This window comes from Falco biarmicus, chromosome 8 (genome assembly GCF_023638135.1).
Source record: "Falco biarmicus isolate bFalBia1 chromosome 8, bFalBia1.pri, whole genome shotgun sequence".
Lineage (NCBI taxonomy): Eukaryota > Metazoa > Chordata > Aves > Falconiformes > Falconidae > Falco > Falco biarmicus.
This window is the reverse complement of record NC_079295.1, coordinates 46,874,306-46,894,737: the sequence shown is the minus strand read 5'-3', so window position 1 is coordinate 46,894,737 and position 20,432 is coordinate 46,874,306. Positions and strand designations below refer to the sequence as shown.

Below are 20,432 nucleotides of genomic sequence, written 5' to 3'. Positions count from 1 at the left end.
CGACCTGGTTCCTCCAGTGTCCCTTGTCAAGACAGGGTCCAGCATGGAAATTGTTCTAAGACCTTCCATAGGGGACACAGCAGAGAAGCAGTTATATTTATGCGTCTGTGGCTTTATCTCCTGACTGTTGCTCTTAGGTTTTGGTCTCCTGCAGCCCCCAGACTCCCTTGCAGACTTCTTGGGATGTTCGGAAAAGGATTTCTTAATCCCTTTAATGGGGAGGTAGGGGGAGGTGGAAGCTGTTTGGTGGGGGTGGATTGAGGATTGACAGTCAGGAGGGACTTTTAATTCTGTTAGCTTTCCACGGTTTTGTGTATTTCATTGTTTGCTCTAAAAATAATTTTCATTGGAAAAATGCCTTTCCTCTTACCTTGTTGCCAAACCATACCATTTTTTCCCTATCGTCATTTCGGTAGGACGAGATGCCTTTGCCATTGCCTTTGTTATATTCTGTGTTATATTCTGTTGCTGTGAGATTTTTCTCCTGCTCAGCAACAGGAGGGTTGTTAGCTTTGATGCAGGACGGCATTGTCACATCCCCGAAGGTGCTGGTGGTGAACCTCTGTGTCAGCATTTCTTGGGCTCTGCCACCCCGGCCTCGGCAGATGGCATTTTGTGCCAGACACTTGTGGTCCATATGCCTGTAGGACAGGTAGCAGTGTGTGTATGTACAAGCACACAGAAGTGTCAAATCTTATTTGTTATCATCCAACGGGAGAGTATAACCAGAGTGGATGCACCTGACAGTCCTGTACTTCCCCAGGGCCCCTTGCAGACTGCCCTGTGGGGGGGTTCTCTTTCCCTGGAAGTGTCTTTCTGGCCACTTCACATCTGCAAAAGACGCTAAATGATCAGCAGGCATTTAAATATTCATCTTCATTTTGTCCATGCCTTTTATTAAAGTTCCTATAATCCAAAGAGGCTTTTAAATGGTCTGTGGCTTAATTTATTCATTAAGGAATTCAAGCAATAAACAGTCTGTGTTTTGGACTGGCGCCGATGCTTTTTCTTTTTACTGTTGTGACTTGCAGGGATGTCTGTCTCTTGCTTTAAATACCGAAACTCTGTGTGCATCTTGCTGCAGCTCTTGTACCTTGGCTGCCTGCTCACTGACTTGTCACATCACTAATGAACCTGCACTTCTCTCTCTTAGGGCCACATTCTGCCCTCAGCTGAACTGGTTCAGGCCGAGTTGCTTCAGAGGTATTTCACAAGTGTATGTTTTGTCCAGGTTGCTTACAGGAGTCTGAAGTATTGCACCTGGCTCTGTTAATTTTATGTAAATTAAGCGTAACATTTCCAGCAGCAGTCCTTTCAGCCAGTTTATACAAATCCTCTATCAGTCAACTCTATGTGCTTCTCATCTCTACAAACTTTTGCAAAATGCCTCTTTTACTACCTGCACAGGGAATAAAAGCCACTTCAGTGGCACGGATTGGCAGTGTAGCATGATTAAGTCAATGGTAAGTAATTCTGGAAACTATTTTAAGTGACAGAGCAGAAATGTTTCCAAGTTGGTTTCTTACCAAGCAGCCCAAATGCTGATATTGGATGGCAGCATCAAAGCAGTAGTACTGATACATTAAAGAGGTCTCTAACAGAGTTTAGAGGACCTTTAGGGTAGCTTTCCCCAAAAGAGGATCCCAACCTCTTTAGGCATCTTTAGAAATCTCTTAGGAGGTGGTTTTAGTCATTTTTGGCTTCTTGGACTTGATAAATGGGCAAAGATATCCCTGTATAAAAAGAGAACATATATTCTGAAAGTAAATTGCAAACAGAGGTCTTGGCTTTATTTTTTGTTTTCTTAAAAGGCAATGAGTACTCCGTCGCTGGAACGCTTTCTGCATAAATCACTGCATATGTTATGTGTCTTAAATTTCAATGGAGGGCTAACAGTTTAATATGCTTTGATGGTATGTGTGTGGTTGTAGGAAAACACTGTGTAGGAAGCTAGAGACGTGCAACAAGTGCCCAGTGCATGAGAGCGTGGAGTGGATGAGGTGTGGTGCTGGGGAACGTGCCTGCCGCCCCACGCAGGGCAGTGATGGGGGAGGGGTTCGCAAGCACGTGGAGTAAGGGCTTTGGCAGGCCAGGGGAGGAATGTGGAAAGAAACAGTTTAAGGGAGAATTCAACTGAACTCAGCTTTTCTGTTGGTAAAACCAAATACAAACGGGCTCAGGAAGCATGGATGCCAGTAGGTGGATGGACTGATATTTTTTTGGACACCCAGTTTGGAAGGGCAGCTGTTTGCTGGTTGTAGCGAGTTTAACAATTAATGCTTCACAGCATCTTGCTGGGGGTTTTATAGAGCAGGTCGCAAACTGAGAAATTGCAATGCTGATGACTGCAACAGAGAAGATATGACCATCTAAATCCTCCTCCTTTTACCACCAGAGAATCATATTTTAGAAGATGTAAACAAATGTGTCATTGCTCTCCAAGAAAAAGATGTTGATGGTTTAGACCGCACAGCTGGTGCAATTCGAGGGCGTGCTGCTAGAGTCATTCATGTTGTCACTTCTGAAATGGATAACTACGAACCTGGGGTCTACACTGAGAAGGTGTTGGAAGCAACGAAGTTACTGTCCAACACAGGTAAGAGTCGGTTACTCCCAAGATCTCTGGATTCATCCTGCTTGCAAGTGCACGGGCAGCCGGATACTAATGTACCCGTGAAATCTATTAAAGACTCCATTTACATACTATAATGAAAATTAGTGGGAGTTATTTGCAGAGCTGTGGCAAAATGAGAAATGTAATTTTGCTGTGTTGACTGGCTTAAAACTCAGCAGTGCGCAAGGTCTCCCTGGATGTGCTTGCTGTCATTGACTGAGCCGTAGAAAGCTAAAACACCAGGGAGTGAGTCCCAAACCGTGAGTCAGGGCTTGAAAGTTATGCTGATTGTCTTGCAGTGCTGTACCAGGCTCTGCAAGTGTTCAAGATCCAGAAAGAAGGTTTCTGCCACATTGGCCCAGTAGAATAAATTTTGGGTAATAATTTAGGGCAAATTTTCTAAAATGTCTTTGTAACTATTAAAGAAACATAGTAGGTTGAAGTCTCCCATGCCTAAACAATTGGGGGTGGTGTCTCCTGTGAACTGGCTGGTAGCATCCATACAGGGTAAGGTTGCCTCACTGAATCCTGTGCCAACCATTAGTTGTTGGTTTTGCTTTAATTACTTTAATGAAGATTCGTGGGTGACACTGAAGGAATTAACAGATTGTAAGTGGTTCTGTGATGTTCTTCCTGGAGTGCAGTGAGTCAATGAAGTACAGCAGTGCAACCTGCCCTCTTCCAGTGCCTCGTTAAACTTGAGTTTCATAGTGGTAGTATTGTATTTTTTCCAAAAAATATGTACATCTGCAGGGAACATTAAACAAATGCTTAATATTTTATCCCATAGTTTCTCACTGCTTCCCCAGGTGTTTTCTCCTTGTCCACTAGAAGGGTGTGATCAACTTCTCATTTCAAGGTAAACAGAAATGGAAGTGGACTAAGGCTGGAGCTATGGTACTGCTGTCCTTCTACAAGTGTTTTGAATTTAAACGGAACCGCTGCACCGCTTCCAGCGATGGTTAACAACCAGGCACACGCATATCTTTTACAGGAGTGTCCAGCAGAAAGTGGCATTGGGTGGGGACTGACTGTTATTTTGTGTTCTTAATTCAGTTATGCCACGCTTTACTGAGCAAGTAGAAGCTGCTGTGGAAGCACTGAGTTCAGACCCTGCCCAGCCAATGGATGAAAATGAATTTATCGATGCTTCGCGACTGGTGTATGATGGAATACGAGATATCAGGAAGGCCGTACTGATGATCCGGGTGAGCATAACTTACTTCAGAGAGCTTTCTGGTTTTCTGCTCGCTTTCCCCCACCTTTATTGAACTGACAGGCATCAGTTTTACTGAGAGCAGGCAGCATAAGACTTTCATTTAGCTCATATTAATGTTCAGAGTCTTAAAAACTGCTAATCACTCTGTGGAGTACTCCAGAAGTACATTTTGATTCAAATTCATTAAACAGATCTGAGCATCAGTGATAGCCAAAGTTGTAATGCTAAATACCCTTCACGCATCTTTTGTAATATGTTAATGCCTTGCTTGTTAATGTGCTAAAATCAGTGACCTTTGATTTAACAACAGTGAGTGGATTCATAACTGTAGATGCTTTTTGAGGGTTTGAGAGCTTAGAGATAAAACCTGATGGCTCTTTATTAAGTACATTTTGAGAATTAATGCTAGTTAGTCAAAAACAGGTTTAGAGGAGTTCAGTCTGTAGTTCCCAGAGCGTGTAATTTCTTAATTGGCTAACCTTGGTAAACAGGGACCAGTTCACAGAGGCTTTGTCTCTTCGGTGCTTGCGTGTTTCAGGTGCGGTGAGTGTGACTTGGAAGTCAGGCAGCGTTAGGTTGGTAGGAGGTGTGCAGGGAAGATGCAAAAGGGCTCCTGCATTTGATTGAAGGGTTGCAGAAAAGAAAGTTCTGGTTGAGGCTGACCTATGGGCATATTTCTTGAATCTTAGCATGGTGAAAATGGGCAGGAGCCAGACACAGCAAAAACAAATGTAGAGGTTTTATTCCTTTTTTTCTTTTTTCCTTGTACTCCTCTGACTCAAATGTAAATGCCTTGCAGAGAAACTGTCTTCATCTTTCAGAATGGTAACCATGGCAGATGCATTTTAGTGATAAGTAAATTAAGGACATACAGCCCCAGAATATCTGTGATTATAGTAACCATTGCAATAGTATCTTCCATGTTTGCTGCTTAAAGCAAAGAGTCAGATGGAAAATCAGAAGAAAAGCTGACAACCACATATGTGCTCTCTGTATAATTTTTTTTCAAACTTAAGCTCAGCATTTATAGACAACCAATGTTAGATGAAGATATCAATGCTTTCCTGCTATGCAGACAAACTAATTTGATTCACCCCCTGCTGAAGTCCTTTTTATTCAGAACATGAAGGCATGACTGCCAATTCCACGTCGTTAGTAATTAGCTGAGCTGGCGATGCCAGGAATCCTGACGTTTCCCCTTGCGCCGCGTCTCTGATGTCAGGGTGCCACGGCTTTATTGCAGCTGCCAGTAGCTAACGGCAGCTCGCTGGTGACACATCGGTGACCTATAAAAGTTAAAATGTTAGTATTTGTTGTCCAGAGGGCTGTAAGGTGTAGAATGTATTTAGGATAAGAGAGCCATGCAAATGGCGATACCAGGCCACCACTTCTCCAGGGCTCTGTCTCAAACTGGACCGCAGGAGTAACCATGCTCGCAGGGGGATGCTGCTAAGCTCAGCTGGGGTAAACGGGCTGAGTCACTTGAAACTTTGTCCAGTGACACTTGTTCTTTACAGGAACCAGAAGGAAAAGTCACTCAAAACACCTAATCTTTCGGTTTTATGCCATGTTTTCAAAATGAAAATTTTACTCTGTCTTTACTGTGGTGAAGTAAAGCTTTATCTCGCACCACGCCCAGAAGACTTTTTGCCCTTGATGACAGGTTGAAAGGCAGAATTACACTTTGTATCCCCCAGGTTGGATGAGATTTGGGATGGGTGAGCAGAGAAGGGGCCTTGAGAATCATCAACAGTTTCTAAAGATGCAGCTGAGCTGTTTTGTTTTGTTTTGTTTTTTAATTTTTAAATATTGATACACTGAGCTACTTCTTAGTATATGTCCTTATGCTGATTTTGTGGATATATTCTGTTCTTCAAAGCATGGAGAAAAGATGGTGGCTGAAATACCCTAGGTCTTGATTGTCAGCATGCTCACCTTTGCTTTTTGGCAACTGTTTTGCATATCCATCTCTATTTTAGCTGTATCACAAGATGTGTCTACTGGAAAACAAGTTTGTAAAATTCAAATCGGAGCAAAGAAATCTGAAGAGCAGTAACTTTATTTGCATCTTATCTGTTAATCACGATTTATTGCATTTATCAGTCAAGTTCTTTGTTGATCCAGCTCTGCAAAATTGTTATGAAGTGCCACTCTAGGCAAAGAAGTAGTATTTTGACAAACATGCTGTTTAAACTTGATAAGCTTTATAAAAAGTTTGCCAGCTATAGACTGGCAGTAGCAAAAATAAATTGTAGGCACACAGGAACTAGGTCAGATGTGTTTAGCCTACAGCATAAAAGCTGGCCCTTACTAGCTAAAAATTTTCAGCTTTTCCTGGGGGATAAGAATAAATTTCGATATATCTTATCTGTTGTTAATTTAGTCGATGCTTTGATTCATAATTGTGCTAAAGACAACGTCTGTGGTTTTGAACCAGGCCTTAAAGCTGTGTGTAATTTTAGCTTCAGAATCTTGAGTGAGGCTTTTACACTTAACCAAGTTGCAAAAATACTGTTCGTTTTGCAAAAACTTTTTTTTCCTGTGTTTCAAATCCTGAGTGCATTAGTGTCCTAACAAATCGCAGATTTTTAGTTACTGGTATGTAATTTTGGTGATCCCTATGGTGTTTAACATGAGCACTCAAGCATGTATAATCACATGTGTTCATACGCTGAATACAGTCCCTTTGTTTGCCTTTTTGTTGAAAACATTGAATAATTTTTACCTTCGCTGATTTCCATTCTCCCTGCTTGAAAAACAGTGTTCTTGGTGATTTTTAGAGCCGTGAAATCTGTTGTTTGACTCTGGCTGAATAACTGTTTCCTCAGACTCCTGAAGAGTTGGATGATTCTGACTTTGAGACCGAGGATTTTGATGTCCGAAGCAGAACAAGTATTCAGACTGAAGATGATCAGCTCATCGCTGGACAAAGTGCAAGGGTAAGGAAGAAATCTAAGTGTTATAAAACTGTGACCTGCCTTCAAGAAACAGTTCAACTTGCTTTGAAAATCCAGGTTGAATATTTTTGGGGTGGTGGTGAAAATGCTGGATCAGAAAACTGGCACTCTTCGTTTCCAGTCTGCTTCTGAAAAGGAGGTTAAATGAAGTGCAGCATGTTGATCTGATGGACGTGAGAGGCGCCTGCGTTTGGGTTTGGATGTTCAGAAAGATCAAAACGCTTTTAATACCAATAAACTACTTTATACTTCGACATGGCAGATGTGGTAGGCAATGCCATTTATTTGGTGAGCCTCTGCAGGGAGATACACAGCAAATCATTCTGTTGTCCTAATGTGATTTTCAACAGGCAAATACTGAGTTTGTGGGCAGGAGTGTTTTCTCCTGCATGTGTTGGTGAGTGTGTTTGGCCGCTGAGCATTTATCAAGACAATGTTGAGAGGAGCTCAAAAATGAATTCATTTAGACTAACCGCATTTCCTATGACTGTTAAAAATGAAAGCATTGATAGGCAATATATAATCGTTAATAGGTGAAAACTTAAAATCAGTACATTGAAGGAAAACCAGGCCTTACCTGTTGTTTTTATTTGACATGTCCCCTTCTGGATCAATAACAATTTACACCCTTGGGAAAGTGCCATGGAAGACTTTTTGTAAAGGTTCTTCTAGCCTGAAACTAAGCAAGGAGTAGCTAGGCCTGATTTATCAAACTCCTGCCACATTGGTTTGGAATTATACTAACTGAGAGTATTTTATATGCTTTCCTTCCTTGTACAAGCACTCTCTCTTCTTGTATCCCTCTCCCTCCTTTTATTTAAATGCAGACATTTCTAATTTACCTTTTAGCACAGCTGCTGCCAGAGCCTTTTCTGTACTGAAGCTCCTTTTCACCTGCTCCTGGAGACATGAATGCTCCCACTATTTATGAAGGCAAGGGCATTAAGTCTCATCCAGGCTGTAAACCTAGTCTAATAGATTTTATTCAGGAGTAAGCACATGCTTTTTATTTTCACTTTTTCCTCAATATGCATGTTTCAAAATAGTACATCTACCTTTTTACAGGAAAGAGACTCATAATATTTATTCTGTGCATTGCAACACTGAAAGATAACCAAATGGAAGTTCCTTTCAAAACCCTTAAATTTTATAGAAAAGTCAATCCCCCACACACCCACCCATGCAGTTTTTCTTTGAGGGAGGGTAATACGTGGCAAACTTGTTTGGATTCTTAACAGTTTTATCATGCAAATGCCTGAATTTCAGGTGTCGATTTGTCTTTCTGCGAACTGTTTCTTAAGAAAGAGCATAAACTTTGATTCAGAATGGAAGGAAATGGTTCTGTAAAGCCTCTGGGTAGAGGATTGCTATTAAAGTTTTATCCCCATCTACGTGACTTAAATTGGTTATTAGTGAAATGTTCCAAAAAGCCTTCTACAAGTGGTGGCATAAGGCGATGTGCAAAAAACTCTCTCTTTCAGGCTATCATGGCTCAGCTCCCTCAAGAGCAAAAAGCTAAGATTGCTGAGCAAGTTGCAAGCTTCCAGGAAGAAAAGAGTAAATTGGATGCTGAAGTATCAAAATGGGATGACAGCGGTAATGATATAATTGTTCTGGCAAAACAAATGTGTATGATTATGATGGAAATGACAGACTTCACCAGGTGAGTCTTTATAATTTGAGCACACAACACCTTCTCTCAGAACTGACTGGGATGCTGATCTTTCAATGAAACGTTTTGCAAGTACTCTTAAGAGTCTTACTTCTTATAATTTCCTTTAAATGTTACCCTATTAAAGCCTGTGTATTAACTTGGGAGATGCATTACTATGCAGTGACTGGATGGTAATAACCGTTTAAATTGATCACAGCAGTTATTGCCTGTCTTTCCTTCTTTCTTTCTTAAGAGTGATTCTTGTCCCAAGGAATATATATATCTATATTTGCTCAGCTCTTTACAACATTAAATTCTATGGGCTTCTCGATATTGCTATACTGCAGAAATAGTTCCTAGCGCACTTATTTGCAAAAGAAGGAGAGGGGTTTTGATGCCTTTTGAAATTCATTTACCGGATTTTATATAACACTATTTTTTAAACTTGATGTTGCATTCCATGAAAATTGCAAATCTGTCTTTTAAAACGTTATCTCTTATCATTAGATTGCTAAAACCAGTAAAATTTAAGATTTTTTTATGCCTAGATTTATTCTAAATATGGGGAGGGGCTGGAAGGGTGAAACTCTCTTGAAAAGGAAGGTGCTGTAATGGCTGCACCTGCCTATTTCTGTGCGACCTTATTCGTGCAGTTTGTGTGAGGAATCACTTCCAGTACTGTATGGAACAGAATGAGAAAAGCAATATATAGTTCGCTTTTCTGGTTTTCTGGTGCTAGAAGGTAAATGGTTCTGTTTTGCAGAGGTAAAGGTCCACTGAAAAATACGTCAGATGTGATTAGTGCAGCCAAGAAGATTGCAGAGGCTGGGTCAAGGATGGACAAGCTGGGACGGACTATTGCTGACCACGTAAGTCACAATTCATTTTCATAAGCCTCCAGCACAAATGAGCAATAGGGGATCTTTTAGTACTGCAGACATGATGAACAGAAGAAAATGTGTTTAGTTTTGAGGTTTCAGGGGGTTTTAACTGATTTTCCAGATCTGCTGCTGGGAAATTCTACCCTTTTCTTTCTAGCTGCTCTCCTGCCACCCTGAGCGGTGTAAGCAGCTGAATACGCCCAGCAGTAGCATTAGCAGCTCCTTGGCTTCAGTCAAGCACCGACCATTTTAAGGTAGCAATATGCCAACACTGCTTCATGTCACGTAGTATCTAGGCCAGTTTCTCTGACAGAACAGGACTGAAACTGAATTCGTGTCACTTCTGTCACGCTCAGAATATACCCAGTGCTTTCCAAAGCAACGATGAGGCTGCGCAGGCAACACCATAATTATTGCATATGGCCTATTGTATAACCTTTAATATTATTTTTGAGGCAGCTTTTTATTATTAACAATTTTCAAATGCCCCATAGACAAACTCTGTTGGTTTTTTTTTTTTGTTGTCTGGTCAGAGCTGATGAAGACTTTGAGCAAGGCACATAGTGACCCGATTTTTTGCAGTGTTGTCCCAGGCTGTTTTAAATGTTGTTGTGCTATATGTCCAAAAGTTTTTGAAAAGAATTCTTCTAGGATTGAACAAGTATGGGCAGCTCACGGGTTTTATGCAATGCATCTGCCTGTCCTGAGCCGCTTCAGAAACTGGGTTGGGCCAAGCAAAAAAGCCTTTGGTCTCGGTCCACACCCAAATTGCAGGGAAACATCAGCATTAGTAATAATATTCTGCCTTCCAGAGAGACCCTGAAATGCAGGTAGGTTAAGTCTGAGATCATGGACTAAACTTGATTTTGTACAGCTGTCACTTGCTTGTAAATCCTCTGAATCTAAATTCATAGTGCAAGGTTTTAAATAAAACGGTGTCACTTTGGAAGTAAATCTTTGTAATGCAGGTCTCTCTTTAAATGTTGCATCCAGAGGATGTTGTCTTCACCCTAATTTATTAATGATGCAGTGAGAAATGATCAATGGGGAGATGAAGTTGAAAAGCGTTTTTTAAAATGGGTCTCCTTGCTGTAGCATTTTGACAGCCATATTTCTGGAGGAACCAGGTGTGCTCCTGCTGTAGGTAAATGAAGCAAGGAGCAGTTTGTGTTATAGATCTCGGGGGATCTTGGACTGAAGGTTTACAATGCTTTTTTTTTTTTTTTTTTTTTTTTAATTCACTTGTTTTATGCAACCTCAATATATGGTTTTCTGCACCAAGGTATTTCAAAATGTAGAAGAAAACTAAATGGCTCCTTTTAGTAGAAGTAATGTCCTTAAAAATGTAAAAGATTAAGCACATGTTTGAAGATAAATATGAGCAGGACTGTACAGTTAGTCATTTTGACAAGAATATAGCTTTTTTTCCCGACTCCATACTCTGCTAATACTTTCAGCTTGCATATTTCATTAGATATGCTTACATACTCTTTAGAAACTTGTTAATGTAGAACTACCTGACAGTTACAGAGGACATACAATGCAACCATTTCAGCGGAGCACTAATGCCTTCCTGTGCCTAATACGGGCTTTTAACAAATGGATGGGTTTTATGTCCTGTTTGCCATGTGACACCGGGTGAATCATGACCCCCTGTGTTAGTGTGTCAGGAACTCCTAACTCCTGCCATCAGGCAGTTTTACAGCACATTTCCTTTGAAACTATAAAAGCTATTATCCAAGGTATTTCACGTCTGTTGAAAAGTGTCTAGCCATCAGCCAGCAGATTTTCCCAAAGGTGTTCCATCTTTCGCTCAGAGCGGCATTCTGCTTGTTTTCGATGGGGGAATGAATACGAAGCAGTTGTGAGCACGACAAAAATGAAAGTTGTTTGCAACAAGATTCTGATTCTCCACGTTATTTTTTTTTCAGTGTTGAAGTACTTACAAAGCAAAAGAAAAATTCTGTTGCTTTTTTTCTTTGATGGTGTTGGGAGGTAGAGGTTATATCAGTGTCTGATCATTAAATCGAAAGGAGCCGGGGGCAAGCTTAGGGGTTGCGCTGTTTGCCATGGAGATGCTCCAGCAGCCTCTTGCTGTCGAGACAGTCACCGCTGCGGAGGTTGGTCCAGGGATGTGCTCCAGGCACGGGCTGGTGGCTGTCCTGGGTAAGAGCTGCTGGCACGCATTGCCACCCGCCCGTCCTGCCGCGGTAACTGCTTCACCTGAATGCCTGCTTGCAGCTTCTCTAACCACACAGCGCCAAGCCCAGCTGTTACATAGGGCTGGTGGGGGCACTTGATTGTGAATTCTTGTTACAACAGTGTTCATACCCTAAACTGGAGATACAGCGGGAGGAAGAGAAGTCTCTGGTTGCTTGCTTACACCTACTAGACAGGTGGGGAGGGGGGCTGTGTGCTTGTCTTAATCAGCACACGCTGCAGGAGAGCTCTTCTGTTTTCCCCTGCCCCTTTTCTTTGCAAAAAGGGAGAAAAAGGTGATTCTGCTGCTCCACAGGCTCAGCTGGGGTGGTAGGAAGTGAATGTGCATGTGTGTTTGCTCTGTCCTGGATGGATCCTGGATTTGACTTGGAGCACCCAGCTTAGCTTTAGCCAACAACCACCAGTGAGGCTGTGGCAGCATCTCATTTTGGGGGGTTTGGGGAGGTGGGGTGTCCCCCAACACCCATTTGTTTCTCTCTGCAGAGCAGCTATCTGCTGTGACTGCATTGTGGAATCCTCCCCAGCTAGCTCTGCAGATGGGTGTTTTTGTGGCTGTTGTAGGTTAATACAATAATGTAATCTTTCTTAATCAGTGTTGAAATTGTTGCCTTTTGGGTTTTTTTGTTTTTACCTGAGTGTTCCCGTGTAGGAAAGGACAGGGCTTATAGAGGCATCTGCAGTGCCTTTTGTTGCTGTTCTTTTTTATCTTGTGTTTTATCTCTATTTAAACATCATCTGTCTTTGAACTTAATTCTCTATTCTGCTCATAGAAATAGCATACACAGTATAGGATGTGGTTTTCCAACTCACATCATATTGATATATTTAACCAAATAATGTTTCCTGTTCCACTCCTTCCCCCACTAACGTTTTGCTGCCTTCTTCAGCCATTGGTAAACATGCGGCAGCTTCTTTCCTTCAGAGTGTCTTTCCTTAAATGGTTTCCATAAACTCACAACCCATAAAGTACCTTGAATTGTTTAGCGGTCCTTCTGACGTGCTGTATTGTGCATTTGTCAACATTCAATTCAATCTGCCTCTGTGCTGCTCGTTTGCTTTGTTAGATGAGCTGTTTGGGAGATGGAGAGCATTTTCCAAAACAGTAATTTCAGCTTTTCATTAGCTCTTTGGCCGATGCTATTTGTGGACTTTCTCTAAAACATCTTGTGCTGCTGACTAATATTGATTAGCTTAAAAAATTAACCTGCAAGCTTTGCTGCTTCATTATTCACAGTTTTCACTTTACTGATGGAAGCAACGTGCCTGCGTAAGAGTTGCAGATACTTCAGGTGTTTCATTACTTTCCTTGGGACTAAGAAGGTGATTTCTGTTAGTTTATGGCCACACTGGGTCAGATGCCCATAAAGCCATCCAGATCTCCGCCGCCTGTGCTACACATCCTGATGTGTTTGTCCCAGCTTGCCAAAATTCCTGTTGTGGTGCATTGTGTGTACGTGCATGTGCTGCCTTCGCTCACAGCTCAGCAGCCTGCCATACAGAGGCATCTCTATACGCAACATATAGTACAGCTGTTTTCTCTCTGCTGTACTGAAATGCCCCGTTGGCTTAGAAAACCCACTTGTTCTGGCCCTGGAAAAAACAAATGTATTTAGTAGCTGCGCTCACCACCCTTTCAGAGCTGAATGTCTGTCATGGCAGATCAGTTACTGTTGTGGGAAGCAAATGCTCCATGTAAATGTGACCTCCGGTTTGCACACCGCTGCTTGTGCGAGGCAGCGATCTGTTCTGGTGAAGTCTCCTTTTGTGCCTTTTATATAAGGGAGAATTCGGTTCTTGCTTCCATCTTGCAGCTAAGGAGAGAAGATCTGCAGTGAGAGTTGGGGCTCAGACTCTGCTGCTGACACCCAGGAGGGGATTTTGACTTTGCCCTGAAAGGAGAGGAGAGGCTGTGTTGCTGTAAGCAAGAAACCTGAGCTTGAGTGAAGCACAAAATAGTAAAATGGTGCCACATTTGAGATTATTCTTCCAGTCATACCATTGTGAATTTTCATTTGATGGTCCCTTGTACAGAGTGAGGGTACTAGATGAAATGGGATTTTGCTGTGAACAGGGGTGTGTGGAGAAGAGCTCTTGCAGACTGTAGATCTCTGAATCTGGTCGGTCAAAAGAGCAAGCAGGTGCTGGGCGAAGAGAAGCAAATGCTGCTTAGAGCAAGGCTCTTCTCTCCTTCTCATGTCTAACGCTGGTGAATCATTGTGGCCACTCATGGCTTCTTTGGGGTTTTGGTGCTTGTCTGGAGGCTTCTCCAGGATGAGCAGCTGGGTGGACACTAACCACAGCCACTAACGCGCTGCCTGGCGGGGAAAAGCGGAGGGTGGTGTGCCCTGCTTGCCTTCAAGCTGGGCTGGGGGGCCAGGGAAAAGCATTTAGATCTTGTATGAGTGTGTGTGCCTATGGGGGGCTGGAAAGCCTGCATGTAATGACCAGGAATTGTGTGCCGAGACCCTGGATGCTGGAGATTTATGAGTTTCTGGATGGGGTGCAGGTGTCTAGGAAGGATGGTGACCACTGCAGGGTCTGCCTTCAGCTCTGTCCCTGGTCAATGCCGGTTGGATTCCTGACCTGCCGGTACTGTGCTAAGAGGTGAAATAATGCTGAGTACAGTGCTGCCTGCCTTAGAGCAGAAAACTTAAGAATCATTGTCAGTCTGATGCTGGTTTTGCCCAGGAGGCCTGGGAATGCTCAGGGGGAAGATAATGCACAAAGTGGCCATTTCGGAGGAGGAGATCGCACGGGAGCGCGCAGTGTGGTACCGCTGGTCATGCTTGCTCTGGGGCTCAGGCCAGGGTTTATGCGAGTGTGTTTGACACAATGCAATGTAAAGCACACGGACATTGAAGACATAGGTGTTCTGTAACGTAACACCCTGCTCTAAACTTCCCGCTTTGGTCGGAAAGGTACACCCGTCAGCATGGTGTCCTCACCGGCGGGCACCAAGCCATGGCCTGCTGGGCTGTCATATCCCCTGCGTCCCTATTGCACTGGCTTCTGCCATCATGAAAATACCCAGACTGGTTGAAAAATCCGTCGTCTTGGGCACTGCTTGCAGCACCGCCAGCAGTGTCTGCAGGTCCGGGCCCGCCTGAGTATTTACCCAGTCGTGAGTTGTGTATTGCCCCGCGCTGGGGTGCAGGCAGCTGTAGGTGCCCCGCTGGTGCTGCACGCACAGGGCAGGAGCGTGCCACGCATGCCCTTGGGTTTATTCAGCAGCAGCGTGAGAGTCTGGTGGGCAGAGTGTTCGTGGGGGCAGTGCGTGCCAGCTGCTTTATTCACTAGCCCTCACACAGCCAAGCGTGCCAGTAGATCTGAGATGGCCTGTTAGTCTTGGGAGAAGCAACGCTGGCCACCGTGCTCACTGCCATTTCTAAAGATGCTGCAGGACTGGCATGGGTAGTAAAAGGCTTCCCATAGCCTTTTTGTCTTATGCTTGCGGATCCCGTTTGGACTGTGGCTGCCCCTCAGCAGGGCTCCTCTTGTTTTGAAATCCAGTGTGAGGCTGGCTCATTAATCATCTCACCACTTGGCTCTGCAAAGCAAGGGATGGCCCTTCGTTTCTGTCCGAGAAAACAGCTTTCTGAACTGCACTGCAGTCTCTGGTACCTACGTAGTCTTTCAATTGCAAAGCTGAAAAAGTTACTTTTATCTTACGGATGAGTGCCTCAGCAAGCACTTAAAAATTTTATTTCATGCCTGGTGAGGAATCTAGTTTCCACACTGCTAAGAGATGGGAGCAGAAGTCAGGAAAATACCTGCTTTGCTGGATATAATTGACTAACTGTTGGGTTTATCACTTCCTAGCTTAAGACTGAGAATTGAGGCTGGATTTGCTAACATCTGCTAGTTCCAACCTGAGATCTTGGATGTAAATTCATTGCTGCCGTGTCCTGTACCATGTGGAGGAAGGACCTTCTATAGTTAACACACCTGCTCTGGAAAAGTTAGGTAGCTGTCGTCCTCCTCCTCCTCTTCCTCTTCCTCACAGGGAGCTCAAGGACAGCCGTGCAGCTAAAAGGAGCCCCAGTGATTTTGTCCAGCAGCTGCCCCTGTGTGCTGATAGCCTGTGTTTATTGCTTCTGTTTTTTTATATGTATTTAGTGATGCCCATGGATTGCTCAGTTGTCTTTAGAAGACCAAAGCTCACCAGAAAGGGGAATGATCTCTGGAGCATATTCACTATTAGAGAATGGAGTTGTCTGGTTTCTCCCTAAATGTTTTCTGTTCCGGTTTTCCTGATGGCAAGGTAAAACTTCACCTTTGTTTTTCCAGTGTCCCGATTCTGCGTGCAAGCAGGACCTCCTGGCCTACCTGCAGCGCATCGCGCTGTATTGCCACCAGCTGAATATCTGCAGCAAAGTGAAGGCTGAAGTTCAAAACCTCGGAGGGGAGCTGGTTGTGTCTGGGGTAGGTTTGAGCTACGACATGTCCAGTTCGTGCAGTTTTTCTTCCAGGGGTAACAATTATTCCAAGCTAAGCTTTTTTACACTAAACGTTTGTATAGAATATAGACAAGAGAATTTCAGAGCATTCAGTCAAAGTTTTAATGTATGCAGAGTTTATAATGCTGCCTGTGCTGCCACGTTGTTCTTGGAGGAAACGCTTACTGTTTGAAAGGGGGAGAACACAGACTTCACTTTTCCTTACTCACTAGTGGGTTTAGGCAGATTCACTTTACCTTTGTGCAACCTACTGTTTTTTCCAGACTGATTTTCACTTTTGGTGAGGTTAAAGCACTTTAAGCAGCATAGCTAAACCTACCGCGTGTCTCTGCACAGCCTTGGAACACGCTGGGATCCTGCGATGCTCCGGAGGTGTCGGTGTTCCAGAATGGCTGTGCCCTGGAGAGCGCAGGGGTTTAGCGGCTGCTCTGGTTGATGGCAGCTGAAAGCTGCCGTAGGCCAGCCAGCCTGCTTCCTTATTCTAGCCATTACTTAGGAAATAATTTTTTCACTGTAGTTCATGAAATGCTTCCTCCCAAGAGGAATCTGTCTGACAGATTTGCAGGGAGGGAAGTGTAGCTAAATTTTTAATTTCTTTGGGCACAGGTATGCTTGATCACTGGTACTTTTGCCCATCTATGTCATGACTGAGGTAGCAGGTTTGAAGAAGGGATGGAAGTGGCTGATAGTCCAGTATTGCTCTCTGAATCCTTAAAAGCAAATGGAAAAAAACTTCCCATCCTCTGCCATTTAGATATTTCAAGTACTTAAACGTATTAGGACATCTTTTTCCTCTGCAGACAAGCTGGAATTGTAGAAGTGCTTCAGGCCAGTAGTAGCTGAGGGAGGTCTGCAGCAACCTGCTGCAAAAGCAGTGGTGGTGGTGGGCCTTTGCAGGGGAGGTGGGCTTCGCCGCTGCACCTCCTGCTGCTGCCCGTCCCACAGGCTCGGATTTCCAGCACAGTGGAGCCGAGTGATGGGATGTAATGAAACACATTGCTGTGCTGCTCTGCTGCATGCCTGGCGTCCTGTTAGCTGGCAGGCTGAAGGCATCGTGCTGTCAAAGGAGTAGATGTGTCATTATGCCATAATATGCACTCCAGGGTTTTACTGCAGTTGTTCGCTGTCTTCAGAATTTACATACCCTTCTGCCATAAATTAGTTATATGAACAGGCTGGCATCTGTAGTCTAGTCTCCTGGTTTTATCTGTTCACGAGTCTGTCCACTGGGGCTAAATATTGCCGGCAGCAGTGTTAAACTTCTATCAGATTATCAAATGAAGACCTCTGCCAGGCCAGGGACTTAACCTGTCTAAAAGTAAAATTCTTCTCGGTGTTCCCCATCCGTACACCAGAGAAATTTTGTGGCAGCAGAGCTATAATCAAGGCAGTAAGAGCTTGCACCCTAAGAAATCTGACAATTCATTTAGAAAAATGCCTCCTTGCTTTCATTGCATTTAACACAATTCTTCCTGCTGTGAAAATCCATGGAAACAGTCAAAGGCAATGGAAGTGCTTTCCAGCATGACGACTGGGGTGAGGAACGCAGGACACTGGTTTGCTGGAGGGCACAGATCTGACCTGCCGTTGTGGTGCTGGAAGCACAGTGTGATGGGAAGGAAGGTCGTAAGAAAAGTGCCGTAAGAAAAGCGACCATCCCCCTGCTCAACTTGGCTGGCTCAGCTTGAGCTGCTAGGCAAGCCACGGCCTCAAGTTTTCCCCAAAACCTTCCTGTAATGTTTGCAATGCGGGAATTTAAGTGTGCAGAGGCAGCTGCGCTCTTGTGTAAGCCGAGCAGAGGTGCTGAAACCCTGCCCCAGACCAAAACCCTGCCCCAGACCAAAACCCTGCCCCAGACCAAAACCCTGCCCCAGACCAAAACCCTGCCCCAGACCATTCGGCGTCCACCAGCCGCAGGTCCCCCTGGGAGCAGGGCACTGGCACCCGGAGAAGTGGGGTCCCAGCTGAGGTGACCTCAGTGGTCATCCCCTCTCTCTTCCACCCTGCCCTGTTTGTGGCTCTTCATCTCTGCCGTGTGCTAAAGCTTCAGCAAAGGCATTTTTTCCCCTCATTTTAATGCTCTTGTAAATCAAGAACCACCTGGGAAAGGGCTCCAGGCCTGTCTGAAGATGCAGTCGCGTTCCTTCCTTTCCAATACAACTTAATATTCTAGGGCGATTTAAATATTTATTATCAGTGATTAAGATATTACTACGGCTTTATTGATTTCATTAGAGAATAAGCTACTGTTAAAGCCTAGTCACAAAAGCAAACAGCAGAATACAAATCTTTTCAGTTGTCATTAATATGGAAAAGGCAGAGATCACGGGCAAACCTCGCGCTTTTAGTTTTGATGGCACAAGCCAGGTTTTTACTCCTTCATGCCCAAAGAAAAATACCACCTCAAATTTGGAACCTCAGATTTCAAAAGAAACCCCAGAAAAATCAAATTTTGAGTGCTTTTACGCCCCAAGACTGTCATTTTTGTGGAATACTGTATTTGTGTGGGTTTTACGGCGTGTAACGCATACACGTTACCGTTTGGCAGGTGGACAGTGCCATGTCTCTTATCCAAGCAGCCAAGAACCTGATGAATGCGGTGGTGCAAACCGTGAAGGCTTCCTACGTGGCATCAACCAAGTACCAGAAGTCCCAGGGGATGGCTTCGCTCAATCTGCCCGCCGTCTCTTGGAAGATGAAGGCTCCAGAGAAGAAACCCCTGGTCAAGAGGGAGAAGCAAGATGAAACCCAAACTAAAATCAAGCGGGCGTCCCAGAAGAAACACGTTAACCCGGTGCAGGCTCTCAGTGAATTCAAGGCAATGGAGAGTATTTAAAGAGAGGTCTTTGCCTTGGTTATTTTTTTCTCTAGCCCACTACTGCTACTTCCAGAACTCTACTTCTAATATTCTAAGGATTTTTCAAAAGTGTACTATTCCTCAAAATGTATTTACTTAATATAATTTTGATAACTTTGTTTAGATTACATGGGGAAATACTCAAATTTATACATCCTATCAATATAGCTTCAGCCTGCGGAAGTGTGTTAATTTAGATTGCTTTTAGATTTCAGGGATGTATTTCTAGCTGAAAATTGTTTTGTATAATCTTGCTTTAAATAAAATATTCTATAACCAAAGAGGATTTTACAGTAACACTAACGGTTAACACTAATAGTTGAATCATGCTATGCAGAGACTGCAGTTTTTCATGGTGATCAAGAGAGGAAAACTAGATTGTTTTACTCAAAAAAAAAATTAATTAAAGTATTGTATGGATTAGTGTATTCCTGCTGTTGGGGCGGAGAGGGAACAAGCTCTGTATGCTCAAAGGATGTGAAAATGCAGCAAGCTGTGTGACCACAGCTGGAAAATATCTGGAAAAACTGTATAGCCTTGCCTGGGCTGGGTTTTGCTGGGGGTCACGGAGGGAGGGGGAGTGTTTGTTGATGCGCTTATTGGTTACGTGATGCTGCTTTTCCTGGGCTGTGCTAGAGCTGTGTGCCTGACGGCTCATTCCCACGCGTGCCCGGCGTACCAGCACCCACAGGTGGCTTTGCCACCGGCCTTTTCGCGGGAGGGGGGAGTTTCACACGCATCTCTGCTGGGGGAGCACCCAGAGTAAATCCAGTAAAACATACAATCATGGAGGCGGCTGATTACTTCTGTATGACACCGGACGGGAATTTTAATGCCTGGTTACAAATTACTAATGTATTTTGCTGCGGGACACTAATAAAGTTGCTTTTACCAGCTGGTGTATTGTGGTGCTGTGAATGGAGCGGGCTCCCAGCCCGCCCCTGCTCCCCCTCCCCGGCATTCAGATGCAAATCAGCTTTGTACTCATTTCTCATAATTGCTCTGCATCCCGCCTTGGGCTTCCAAAGGCACCCAGGAAATAATGTTTGCTCAGGCTGCAATTTAGACTATACATTATTTGTGATAACTATAGCTACAAGGTATAATTTTGCTGTCTTATTTAAATTTTATGAATTTCAGTGTGTTTTACATGTACCAATAAAGTCCAGTATTCAAGAAGAGGCACTTGTGCAGGTCAAAGTTGCGTTCGCTGTTTCTGTAAAGCATCCATTAAAATGGAAAGCAGCCTGTTCTGTAGTTAATGTTTTAAACTGCATCTAAATTTTAGAGCCGAGCCTTGGCAGCATTACGTTATAATTTTATCTTGATCAGCTTATAATTTACTATATCAAGGTTATTGCTGTCATGTTACCAAAATGCTGATCAGAATTAAGCTAAATAGTTCGTGGGATATTTTTGCCAAATATATTATGTTTTCAAGCATTTTAGCCTCTTGAGTACAGATAATAAACAGCTGAATTATCTGCTAGTTTTCATATGCCTTTAACGTCTCAGCAGGCATCTGCTTGGAGGGTAAGCTGACTTGCTCCTTCCACGGACATTCAAGGGTTAA

At 43.6% G+C, this 20,432-nt stretch overlaps 1 protein-coding gene across 2 annotated transcripts in view; it reads left to right on the top strand.

Moving 5' to 3' along the window:
* The window catches only part of CTNNA1 (catenin alpha 1), a 122,889-nt gene extending 103,136 nt beyond the window's left edge, over positions 1-19,753 (top strand). For both annotated transcript variants that reach the window (XM_056348510.1, XM_056348511.1), the window contains 7 exons: positions 2,396-2,596; positions 3,671-3,822; positions 6,662-6,772; positions 8,272-8,453; positions 9,208-9,313; positions 15,833-15,967; positions 18,551-19,753. In XM_056348510.1, coding sequence (XP_056204485.1) covers positions 2,396-2,596; positions 3,671-3,822; positions 6,662-6,772; positions 8,272-8,453; positions 9,208-9,313; positions 15,833-15,967; positions 18,551-18,838 — 1,175 coding nt within the window. In that variant the 3' untranslated portion in view covers positions 18,839-19,753. The remainder of the gene's footprint in view (positions 1-2,395; positions 2,597-3,670; positions 3,823-6,661; positions 6,773-8,271; positions 8,454-9,207; positions 9,314-15,832; positions 15,968-18,550) is intronic.
* Positions 19,754-20,432: the final 679 nt, after the last annotated feature.